The 12,743-nt window shown below is 40.3% G+C and overlaps 1 protein-coding gene across 5 annotated transcripts in view; it reads left to right on the top strand.

Annotated features, from left to right (window-relative positions):
- Window positions 1-9,401, top strand: part of DZANK1 (double zinc ribbon and ankyrin repeat domains 1) — a 101,451-nt gene extending 92,050 nt beyond the window's left edge. For all 5 annotated transcript variants that reach the window (XM_054573520.1, XM_054573519.1, XM_054573518.1 and 2 more), the window contains exons 19-20: window positions 8,438-8,512; window positions 8,962-9,401. In XM_054573520.1, the coding sequence (XP_054429495.1) occupies window positions 8,438-8,512; window positions 8,962-9,085 (199 nt within the window). In that variant the 3' untranslated portion in view covers window positions 9,086-9,401. The remainder of the gene's footprint in view (window positions 1-8,437; window positions 8,513-8,961) is intronic.
- The last annotated feature ends 3,342 nt before the right edge of the window (window positions 9,402-12,743 follow it).

Below are 12,743 nucleotides of genomic sequence, written 5' to 3'. Positions count from 1 at the left end.
AATTTTTGTATCTTCGATCTTCTTGGGATTTATTTTTAAAAATTATATATATTTTTAAAGATTTTATTTATTTATTTTTAGACAGAGGGGAACCAAGGGGGAGAGGGAGAGAAACATCAATATGTGGTTGCCTCTCGAGCACCCCATACTGGGGGGCCTGACCTGCAACCCAGGCATGTGCCCTGACTGGGAATCAAACTGATGACCCTTTGGTTCACAGGCTGGTGCTCAATCCATTGAGCCACACCAGCCAGGGCTAAATTATATTTTATTGATTATGCTATTACAGTTGTCCTGATTTTTCCCCCTTTGCCCCCTCTACCCAGCATCCACCACTCCCTCAGTAAATCACCACACCATTGTTCATTTCCATGGATCATGCGTATAAGTTCTTGGGCTACTCCATTTCCTAAACTGTACTCTATATCCCCATGTTTATTTCTGTAATGACCTATTTGTACTTCTTTTTTTAAACTTTTCTTATTTTTAAATCTTGTTTATTCTGTTACAGTTGTCTCAGTTTTTCCCCCTTTGCCCTCTTCCACCTATCCCACGCCGCCCACCTCTCCTACCATCAATTCCCACTTTGTTGTCCATGTCCATGGGTCATTCATACATGTTCTTTGTTTAGTCCCTTCTCCTTTCCACCATTATCCTCCTTCCCCATCCTCTCTGGTTACTTTCAGTCTGCCCTATGTTTCTTTGCCTATGGTTTATTTTATTAGTTAGTTTATTTTGTTGAATACGTTCTACTTATAGGTGAGATCATATGGTATTTGTCTTTCACCGACTGGCTTATTTCACTCAGCATAGTATTCTCCAGTTCCATCCATGTTGTCACAAAAGGTAGGAGACCCTTCTTTCTTTTTCTTAAATGCAGATTGATTTAATTTATTTTTTTAATAGCAAGATCAATTATAAAGTATTAAAAAATTTTATTCCATTATAAAGTCTCAGCAATTATAACAACATGACACCAGCATAGAAATAATCAAGTAGATCAATGAAATAAAATGAGCATTCTAGAAAGAAATGTATATATAGCTAACAATGTAATATATGATTAAATTGATATATTTCAAATCAGTGGGAAAAGTAAGGCGTATTCCACTAGTAAGTTACATGGACTGCTATTACTTGAAATAATACAAATATAGAGCCCTATTTCACACATTATACAAGAAATATTCAGGTGAGTTAAAAGTCAATATGTAATATCAAAGGAGTTTTCAGAGAAAATTCAAAATAATATTTTTCTTACCCTGAAGTAACATATTCAAGCCCAGAAGTTATAAAGTAAAATATTGACAATATGACTATATTAAACATTTAAGACTATATAGTAATATACTTATTAAAAAAGTTAAAGGACAAGTAATAGAATAGGAAAGTATTTGCAATATATCTAAAAAAGGGTTAATAGTTGTTTTTATTTAGGGCAAAAATTCTACAAATATTTAATCAAAAAATGAATAAGGAATACCAAAAAGGCATTTAAAGCTTTCTAAAATAATAGAAATAGGCAAGAAATATACAAAAACAGGTTTAGTTTCAACAAATAATAAAGTAACACTTAACACATCACTGTCACAATCAGATTAGTATTAAAAATATTGTTAATATCAAGGGTTGGCAACTGTGAAAGGAACTGAGTATTCATAGACTCTTCTTCATCTTCTTAAAGCAGTCCCTTTAGCATATTTTGCAGTGCTGGTTTGGTGGAGATGTATTCTTTTAGCCTTCTTTTGTGAGGGAACCTCCTTATTTCGTCTGTCATTTTTATTGAGAGCCTTGCTGGGTAGAATAGTCTTTGTTGTAGGACCTTGCTTTTCATTACTCGAAATATTTTTTGCCATTCCCTTCTGGCTTGTAGTGTTTCTAATGAAAAGTCATCTGCTAGCCATATCAGGGCTCCATTATATGTTACTACCTCTTTCTCCCTTGCTTGCTTTGGGGATTCTCTCTTTGTCTTTGCTTATTGCCATTTTAATGATGATGTGTCTTGGAGTGGGCCACATTGGGTTCATCTTGAATGGGAACCTCAGTGCTTCCTAGACTTGTGTGACTTTTTCTCCCTCCAACTAGGGAAGTTTTCCATAATTACTTTTTGAAACAGATTCTCTATCCCTTGCTCCTCTTCTTCTCCTTCTGGTATCCCTATTATACAGATATTATTATGTTTCAGGTTACCTTCCATTTCCCTCAATGCCTCTTCATTATTTTTGAGTCTTTTTTTATTTTCTTGCTCTTTCTGGGAGCTTTTTTCTACCTGTCCTCCAGCTCACTAATTCAATCCTCAACTTCGTCTAGCCTGCCTTTCATTCCTTCTACTGTGTCCTTCAATTCAGATATTGTATTCTTCATTTCCTCTTGCCTCCTATTGATAGTTTCTTAGTTCTTTTTCATGCTGGTATAGTTTTCAGTAAGTTCCTTGTAATTTCACTGTAGTTTTTTGTAATTCTCTCTGAGCTCACTGAGCTCACTGAGCTTCCTTAGAACCATTGTTTGGAACTCAGTATCTGATAGTTTACTTGCCTCTATTTCGTTTGCCTCTATTTCAAACACCCCTCTATTTCATTTCATTCTTTCTGGGGATTCCTCCCTTTCCTTCGACAGGGGGGTGTTCCATTGTCTTCTCATTATTTGAGAGGCTTTCTCTTTGGCTTCTGCTTCTTCAATTGATTTGTCTTGATTTCCTGACTTTGTGTTGTGAATCTCTCTGGTAGGAGACCGCTGTGCTTTTCTTCCCCCTCTGGATCTGCCTCTGATGATGTCAGATGTTGACCCTGTTCAACCTTAGGCAGTCTGTTCGAGACTTCCAGGAATCTTCTGTCTGTGGCTGTCTCCTTCAGCTATTAATCTAGTCCCTCTGCACTCAGCAGGCCGGCCTAGAGACATCACAGGGACTGCCCAAGGCCTTCCCAGGGGTGGAGTTACTGGGTCCTGTCATGTGCTGCTGCTCAGAAGAGTGGTCTGCCTGAGCCAGATGGCTGCTGCTATAAGGTGTAGGAGTCAGCACTGGATCACGCCAGCCACTCTCACCATTCGTTCCCCTAAGCCTCCATCTCCAGTCTCTTCTCAAGTGTCTCTAGGCCACTCTGCTCCCCCTTTATCCAGTGGTCTACTATCTGTGGCTGCCACTCTGCACTCAGCAGGCAGGCTTAGAGAAACTACAGGATGTGGCCAAGGCCCTCCTGGCAGTGTGGGTATCGGTCCCCTCACGCTGATGCTGCTCAGGGCAGTGGTCTGCCAGTGCACAATGGCTGCTGCTATCTGGGGGATGAATCAGCACTGGGATCCTGCCAGCTATTCTCTCAGTTCTCTCCCCAAAGCTTCCTTCCCCTGTCTCTCCTCAGGTGTCTCTAGCCCACTCTGCCCCCGCCTTTGCCAAAGCCCTAGGTAAGTGGCTGCAAACTAAAATTTATGCACTGACCCTTTAAATGGCTCTTTGCATCTCCAGCTGCCTGTCTCTGGCAGAGAGTCACCCTGCTGCTTTCCGCAGCTGGGCATTATCTGTGTACTTTTTGGGCTCTGGTGCTGTAGGCTGGAGATCCCTGCTTATGGTTTAGACCTCACTCTTCTCAGGGGGATCCAACTGGCCCTTTCAATATCTGTCTTGTGCTGCTCCTCGTGGGCACCCCGCCTGCCTTCTCCAGTCACTACCACACTCTTTACTGGTTAGGCTGTGCTAAAGCTGATTCTTCTGTCTGTCCAAGGTTATAAGGCTCCTCTCTCACTATTGCTCAGTTGTTTGTTCCAGGTGATTTCTCCACCATTTAGTTGTAATTCCAGGTTGGTCATGGGAGGATGTCAGTGTGATTTCCACCCACTCCTCCACCATCTTGATTCTCTGTATTTTTACTTCTTAATCCCATCACCTCTTCGCCCATTCTTCCTCACCCCCACCCATTTGGCAACCGTCAAAATGCTCTCAATATCTATCATTCTGTCTCTGTTCTTGTTGGTTTAGTTTTTTTTTTAGATTCAGTTGTTGATAGATGTATATTTTTTGCCTTTTTATAGTTCATAATTTTGATCATCTTTTTCTTAAATAAGTCCTTTAAAGTTTCATATAATAATGGTTTGGTGACAATGAACTCCTTTAGATTTTTTTTTTTTGTCTGGGAAGCTCTTTTTCTGCATTTTGATTCTAAATGACAGCTTTGGTGGGTAGAGCAACTTAGCTGTAGGTCCCTGCTTTTTATGATTTTGAATATTTCTTGCCAGTCTCTTCTAGCCTACAAAGTTTCTTTTGAGAAATCAGCTGACAGTCTTATGGGAATTCCTCTGTAGGTAACTAACTTCTTTTCTCTTGCTGTTTTTAAGAGTCTCTCTTTATCTTTCACCTTTGGCATTTTGATTATGATGTGTCTTGGAATGGGGTGCCTCTTTGCATCCACCTTGTTTGGGACTCTATGCTTCCCAGACTTGCATGTCTATTTCTTTCACCAAATTAGGAAAGTTTTCTTTCACTGTTTTTTTTTAAAAAATATATTTCCAATTTCTTACTCTTTTTCTTCTCCTTCTGTTACCCTGTGATGTGAATGTTGGACATCTTAAAGTTGTCCCAGAGGCTGCTTATATTATCCTCAATTTTGGGGTTATTTTTTCTTCTTGTTGTTTCAGTTGGTTTGTTTTTGCTTCCTTATCTTCCAAATCATTGATTTGATTCTCATCTTCATCTATTCTATTGTTTCCCTGTAAATTGTTCTTTATTTCAATTAGTGAATGCTTTGTTTCTGACTGGATGTGTTTTATGCTGCTGAGGCCCTCACTAAGCTCCTTGAGCATCCTTATAAACAGTGTTTTGAACTCTGCATCTGATAGATTGCTTATCCCCATTTTGTTTAGCTCTTTTTCTGGAGTTTTGTTCTGTTCTTTTATTTGGGCCATGTTTCCTTGTCTCCTCATTTTGGCAGCCTCCCTGCATTTGTTTCTATGTATTAGATAGAGCTGCTTTGACTCCGTGCCTTGGTAATATGGCCTAATGTTGTAGGTGCCCTGTAGGGTCCAGTGGCACAGCCTCCCCTATCATCCAGGCTGGGTAGTTGAGGTGCACCCTTTGTGTGGGCTGAGTAACTCAACTCTCCTCTTGTAGTTGAGCCTTGGTTGCTTTTGGCACATCAATGGGTGGGATTTACCCAGGCCAGACAGCTGCAAGGACTGGCTGTGATCACTTACACTTTATGGAGGATCATCTGTGCAGGGACAGGGTAGTAGTACTCTGACATGGTCTGTAGCTGTCTACTGGGTGTGCTGGCCCTGTGGTTTCACTGATGGTACAGGTCAAGATAAACCCCCACCTGTGTTTTTCCCAAGGTCTCATGCCTTAGCTTTAAAGCAATCTAAGATGGCTGCTGCTTGTGCTGGGCTTGGAGATTCCCAGTTGTAGCCAAGCTGTGACTCTAAGTTGGCTGCTGCTAGTCCTGGGCCTGGGCTCACTGAAGCCTGCTGTTGGTTGTTTGACAGGAGTTAGGAAGTTGTAAAACATTAGCCAAGACCAGCCATTCATATAGAAAAGCATGTTGGGTGGGCCTTTAAGTTGGGTGGGGCAGAGTTTCCTGGGACCTCCAAGGTGGGTCAAACAATATTAGCCAGGTTAAGGGAGTCTCAGATATGGCACCAGCTTACTGCTTTTTTGAGGGGAGGGTTTAGAAAAGGGACAATGGCTTCTGCTTGCATTGATGCCAGACACTTAAGTTTCTCCCTGTATACTAATGGTGACTTTCAAGCTGCTACCCTGGTGCTGGAGCTCAGAGGCAGTGAGTCTGAGTAGGTGAGTCTATGTGTATGTTCTTTAATAGGAACTGCTTGGTGCTCCAGAAGTTTCTTCCACTGACTCAATCCCCTCTGGTTTTGGGGGGGGACTTATTTTCCTGGCACTGGAAAATAAGCCTGGAAGGCCTGGTATGGGTCTGGGACTCCTCGATCCTGAGATGTCCCTCCTGAATTTTATCTATCACACATAGGTGTGGGTCCAGCCCATTCTGTATCTGTGCCCCTCCCACCAGTTTGGATGAATGTGGTTTCTTTAATTCCATATTTGTCAGAGTTCCATTCAGCTTGGTTTCTGACATTCATGAGTGATGGTTGTTCTGTATTTTATTTGTAATTTTGATGTGGTTGTACAGAAGCAAGCCATGTCTGCCCATGCTGCTATCTTGACCAGAAGTCAGAATTTCTGATTGCTTTTGTTTTTCCTGGTTTGAAAAAAAAAACAACCATGTTTTCATCAGATCCATAATCCTATCTTGTTTCTTACTTTTTCAATGCCATTCTTCTTAGAGACATTCTTCTTGGAGTGTATTTCCTATTTGGGTTTTGCCTGAAAGCTTTCCAGCCCTGCTGCACAGTGGTCATTATAGGATTCCTTTTTTGAAGTTATTGTTCACATTTTCCTCTTTTTTGGGTTTTCCCCCTTGTCAAGATAAATTGTGGCCTCAGATGATTTCTTCAGAAAGGGTTTGTAGAAATAATTTTCTGAGTCCTTGCATGCCTAAAAAAGACCTTTTTTTGCATTCACTCTTGCTTAATATTTGACTAATACTAATTTCTGTGTTCAAAACAAATTTTTCTCGTCTTAGAAAGTTTTTCTCTCTTGATTTTTAGCATCCCACATAGCCCATGAAAATTCTACAGTAAGTTTTTGTTCATTTGTGATTTATTTGTTCTTCTGGAAGCCTTTATTTTCAGAAATATTGTAAGGGTATTTTTTTTAGTACTGTTTTTCATTCACCCAGTAGGGTGTTTTAATCTGAATAGTCATGTTTTTCTTAATCTCAAAAGGAAATTTCTCCTATTATCTCTTTGATATTCTCACCTCTCCATTTTTTAAATTCTCTCCTTCTAAAACTCCTATTAGTTTGATGTGAGCCTCTTGGATTGATCTCCTGTATCTTTCTTTTTTATTTTTTTCATATATTTCATCTCTCCTTTTCTGTTTTTAAGAGAGTTTCTTAACACTTTTAATACTTTTTATTTCAACAATCATATTTTTACTTTCTAAGAGCTACTTTTTGTTCTGATTGTTTCTTCTTCATAGCTCCATGTTTTTGTCTGGTATTGTCTTCAGTAATTTTCAGAATACCAATTAGGTGTTCACCTTTTAAAAAATTCCTTATGTTTTTGTGTCTTGGTTTTTCGCAGATGTTTGCCAACCTTTGTTGTCTATCCATGTTTAGAATAGGGAATGTGCTGGATGAATGGGAGTTTTGTGTACATGAGTGGAGCTTGTCAACTGGGGAGTTTTGAGAGATAGATTGAGCTGTTCTCTCGCTGGTACAAGTGGAAGACTTCTATCTGGGCATGGCAGCTGCAGACCTAATTCTCACCAGAGGCTCCATTTATCTTTTGCAGAGAAGAGGCCACCATATATTTTTTCATTGTCATAAATTTATGGCTGCAGGTACAATTGCAGGTACAGGGGATGGAGGTGGTATCAGGTAATTAGCAGGTCGTGGAGAATGCAGAAGTTCATTTGCTCATCCCATTTCTACTCCAATCATGACTCCCATGTACCATCTCTCCTGCCATCTCTGACCAGGAGCTTTTCATGAGTTCTAAAATACAGGTACCACCCCATCCTTCATATCAGCCATCCACTGCTCCCTCTATGGGCCAGACCTTCCAGGCAAGGATGAGAGACAGTCTAGCATGTATTAAACTATGCTCTGTCTGACCTCTTGGGCTTGTTCTGTGGATTCTAAGATTGGTGTTTACTATTAGATCATATAAACCCAACTCACTGAATCCAAAGTCATTTTTCCTACACAAGCCCTGAAAGGTTATTATACAGAGAATGCCCAAGAGGACCAAACCAGTGTTGAGACTATATCTTATATGTTCCATAAACTCTGGCTGAAAATTTACTAAAATAATTTTTATTAGCTTTTGTTAAATCACCTGCAAACTAGATCCTTGTGGGGTTTCTCACTTTAAAAAAATAAATGTGTTTTGCCCTCTTCTGTATTGCTCAATTGATTGGAGCATTGCCCCATAACCAAAGGGTTGTGGGTTTGATTCTCAGGCAGGGCATATACCTAGGTTGCAGATTCAGTCCCTGGTCTGGACACATACAATCCTCAGTCCAGGCAGTTACGATCCCCAGCACAAGAGTGTACAGAAGGCAACCAATCTATGGTTCTCTTTCCTATCAATATTTTGCTCTCTCCCTTCCTCTTTCTATAAAAAGCAATAAAAAAATGTCCTTGGGTGAGGATTAAAAAATAAATAAATGTGTTCATAGATGTTTCACTTGCTATCTAATATCACAGCTTAGCCACCATCGCAGTATTTCTCCAAGGGAAGTGGCAGTGATGGGGGACACAAGAGATTATCCCAATTTATTAAATAGGTCAGTAGATGAAACAAAGACCCCCTTTGGTCATGTGCTCCCTCTCCAGTTTCTTTAGCCAGGATAATTTTTTCCCCCAAATAGCCTCCGAAATACAGCTCTACATGAAGCAGCTCTGCTTGGCATGGCAGGAAGGGAGTGCATCGCTGCTTTACTGGGGTATGTTCCCTGGCCCCTGGGGAGATTTGTGAGGGCCATAGTGATCCCCCCCTGCTTACCTGGGGTGATTTCAGAGGTCCCTGGTGTTTGAATATATAATTAATCCTGTGAACAGGGTCCATTGTCTCACCATGGTTTCTAGGTAGTCTGGGATTTTCAATGCACAGTGAAAATGTTGCCCCCCTTAAACACGGTTGACCATAGGACTTTGGTGCAATGATGACCAATGACCAGGATTAGCAGCTGAACACTTGAAATCAGAAAGCCCCTCAAAATATCTCACCCTTTTCAGATCCACCCTTGAGAATAGGGGTCATAGAGGCCTCTTGGGGACAGGTTTGGGAAGGTGGGGCCAGGAGACTCCCAGACTGGCTTCTGTGTCAGGGAAGAGCCAGGCCCTCAGGTCCAAGTGCCCATGTCCTTCAGTTCACCCCTCATTCTCTTCCCAGATGCAACGCAAGCATCCGAAAGAAGAACACTAATGGCCAGACAGCCCATGACCTGGCCCTGGCAATCGGGGATGACTTCATCACCTCGCTCTTTGCTGCTAAGCTCCGCCTGGATGACTGTTAGACCCTAGGGCCTCTGTGGGGCTTCACTTAAAGAGACCATCCAGCTCTGGCTGTTCTTTGTTTCTTTCTGAAATGTGTATTTTAGGTTTGGGTTAAGAGGAACTCAAGTTTTTAAAAAATTATATGACATTGTAAGCCACCAATACCACAAGGGTATTTCCTAATGTGCCCTGGATGGTCATGAACTTAATGTATGTTTTATTGCTACTTATTTTAGAATTTTCTTTTAAATGCATTTTTTTCAATAGATAATAATTGCATATAATTAAAAGCTAAAAAGTATGAAGTATTATGTTGTGAAAAATCTGCTTCTTATCTCTGCCCCACAGCTACCCACTTTTCCTGCCCCTCCTCTGAGGCAGCCAGTCATACCAGTATCATGTGTATCTTTCCAGAAATAGTATAGGAATTATATAAGCACATGTATATAATATATGCATATGCACATATGTAGAGTATACATAAATATGGTAACACACATATATATTCTTTCCCCTCTTTTAAGACAAGTAGTAGCAAACTATGGAGTGTTCCATATTGTTCTTTTGCTTTATATATCTTGTAGGTGGTTCTGAATCAGAACAGAAGGGTTGAGTTTATTTAAAAATTTTTTTATGTTGAACTCATCAATATTCCTATTGTTATGGTTTGTAATTTGGTGACAAATAAGCTTTGAATAAACTATTTGCAAGAATGTGTAATTTTGACATTTCTTTTTTAAGAATGTTATTTCAGTCTTTGGATGATCAAATGGTGGAGTCCTGAAATTGTTTCTGTTAATGTATATAACTAGAATATTCATTAATTTAAAATAATTAGCACAGTAAATAACAGACTTTGTTAAAGGCTACTATCATTACTATCTGCACTTTATTTCCCGAGAATGGATGACTGTCTGTAGTGAGGATAGGCACAGTCTTTGGAATCCAAGCGCCCAGTGGAGTCTGGCAGTGTTGGCTGAGTTCCTCTGGTCACACCCTTGGCAGTCTTTGTTGGGATGCTGAAAGGGTAACCAGTGTTTGGAGAGACCCATGAAATGTGATCATCTGGTTTGGTTTCTGGGGGAGGGTGAGGAGAGAGGGAAAGGAGGTTACACTGTGTCAACTTTGCTTAACCAAGGCAACCTTTCCCAGGGTTCTCTTCTTTTATGGCTCAGTTCAGGGTTGGCTGCAAAAGAAACTGTACAGGATTTTCGATTTAGAAGGCGGAAGCAAAACAATGGCCACCACGCTTGAAAAGTGGATTAGGGCACCAGATGCTGCTGCAACTCATACCACACAGGCTCTGGAATCAACTGACAGGGAGCAGGATATGGAGTTCAAGACCATTTTGTCCAGACCTCAGCGGGGCAAGAAGGACCCCAAGGACCTATGGGTTCAAAAAACAGTCATCTCAAAGCTCTTCGGGATAACTTTCATGCCCTGAGTACAGGGACCACATCTTTACTGTTCTTTGGGTTTCCACACTTCCTGGTGGAGAGTTCTGTCTTCTATCCCCTAGAGGCAAAACATATACCTGATATCTTACACTAGTTCTGTTTCCTTTCACTAAAGCCAATGGCCAGCACAAATCACCCTTGAATGTCACTCCTTCGGAATCAAACCTCATTTAAAATATGAACAGGTAGCTTAATATTTAAGATTCAAGAACTCAAGTTCAAATCCAGAAACATTCTGATGAAATCCAACCTGGTTACATAAAACGTCAAATAAACATTGAACTATGTGTTCTCAGGAATATTAAATTACATTTCAGGCAGGTCTTTTAAATTTCTAATTTCATGTTATTTATTGTCCTTTATGAAGCTTTATTTTTCTTCTCCTAATGACCCCGTGTCAGGGCATGATAAGAGAGCAGAACCACTGTAAGTGATACTGTGTTAAGGGGATCATGAAAGGAATTGGACTGTATGCACTTGTAGAAGTGGTATTCTGGAGTGGTTTTAAAACATAGAAGTTAAATATTTTGTGCATATTTGGTGGAAGGTTTTCAGTAAAATTCAAGGCCTCTAATTCTTTTTATAAGATTTTATTTATTTTTAGAGAGAGGGGAAGGGAGGGAGAAAGAGAGGGAGAGAAACATCAATCTGTGGAGGAGACCCCCTACTGGAGGCCTGGCCCACCACACAGGCATGAGCCCTGACTGGGAATCAACCAGTGACCCTTCAGTTCACAGGCTGGTGTTCAATCCACTGAGCCACACCAACCAGGGATGATTTTTAGGCATCAGTCTTTGGCTTCCATATCAGACAGGGCTCAACTAGAAAAGCAGAACCAGTAGGAGATGTTTGTGAAAGGCTGGCAGGGCAAGTCCTGAATCCTCAGTGCAAGTATCAGGTGGATTGGCACTTCTCAGCCAGGTGCTGAAGCTGCTACTCACCAGGGGCATTTATTCTCCAGAGAAATCTCAGTCTTCATTTAAGGCCTTTCAACTGATTGAATCAGGTCCACCTAAACCACCTAGGATAATCTCATTTCTGTACAGTCAGTTGATTATGAACTTTACTCACACCTATAAAATACCTTCCAGCAACACCTCAGTTAGTGTTTGACTGAATAACTGTGAACTGCAGACTAGACAAGCTGACACATAAGCAGATCATTGCATCCTCTATTACAATATTATTGTCTGTTAATTTATTTTTTTACCTCCACCTGAATAAAATTGGCAATATATATACTTACATTTTTTTTCCTTTTTTTGTATAAGCCTATAAAATTTTTTACGCATATAATTTTGCCAATTGCATGGGTTTTTACTTCATAAGATGCTCTTATTAAAGTAATTTATTATTTTAATAAACTATTACAGGTTTATTGTTTAAAAAAAAGAAAAAAAGAGTGCGCAGGCAGGATGCACCCCCAAAGAGGCAGAAGCAGGAGGGCGGAGCCAGATGGCCTGTGAATAGAATGCGCGGTCCACAGAAATAGTGGATCCCTGGCCTAAGAGGTCACAGAGCTGCCCAAAGCAGGAGTCAGACACAGACAGTAGACTCCTGGAAGGCTCAAACAAACCACCCAAGGTCATATAGGGTCAAGAACTGACACCATCAGAGTCAGGCCCAGAAAGAAAAGTAAAGGAAAAAATAAACAAACAAACAAACAAATAAATAAAAAGACGTACCTACTACCATAAAAGTTTAATATACAAAGTCAGGAAATATGGACGGCCCAATTGAAGCAGAAGCAGAAATAAATAAAAAATATAAATAAAATACTTAACAGACTCTCACAAATATGGGAAGAAAAAGAAGCCCCCCCCCCAAATGAGTAGAAGAGGGGAATCCCCACAGTAGAGAGTTAAATGAAATAGGGGCAAGGAAACTATCAGATATTGAATTAAAACAATGGCTCCAAGGAAGCGCAATGAGCTCAGCCAGCTCAAAGATAACTATGATAAACTGCAGAGAAACTATCAGGATCTTACAGCAACCTATATCAACCTGGAAAAGGACATAGAAACTATCAAGAAGACACAAGAGGATATGAAGAATATCATTTCTGAATTGAAGAACACAGTAGAAGGAATCAAAAGCAGGCTGGATGAAGCCGAGGACCAAATGAATCAGTGACATGGAGGGTAAGGTAGAAAAAAGCTCCCAGAAAGAACAAGAAATGGAAAAAAGACTCAAAAAGAATGAAGAGGCATTTAGGGAAATG

This window comes from Pteronotus mesoamericanus, unplaced genomic scaffold (genome assembly GCF_021234165.1).
Source record: "Pteronotus mesoamericanus isolate MK-2021 breed Mesoamerican mustached bat unplaced genomic scaffold, CSHL_Meso_final contig_25, whole genome shotgun sequence".
NCBI classification, from domain to species: domain Eukaryota; kingdom Metazoa; phylum Chordata; class Mammalia; order Chiroptera; family Mormoopidae; genus Pteronotus; species Pteronotus mesoamericanus.
This window is presented reverse-complemented; position numbering and strand designations above follow the sequence as displayed.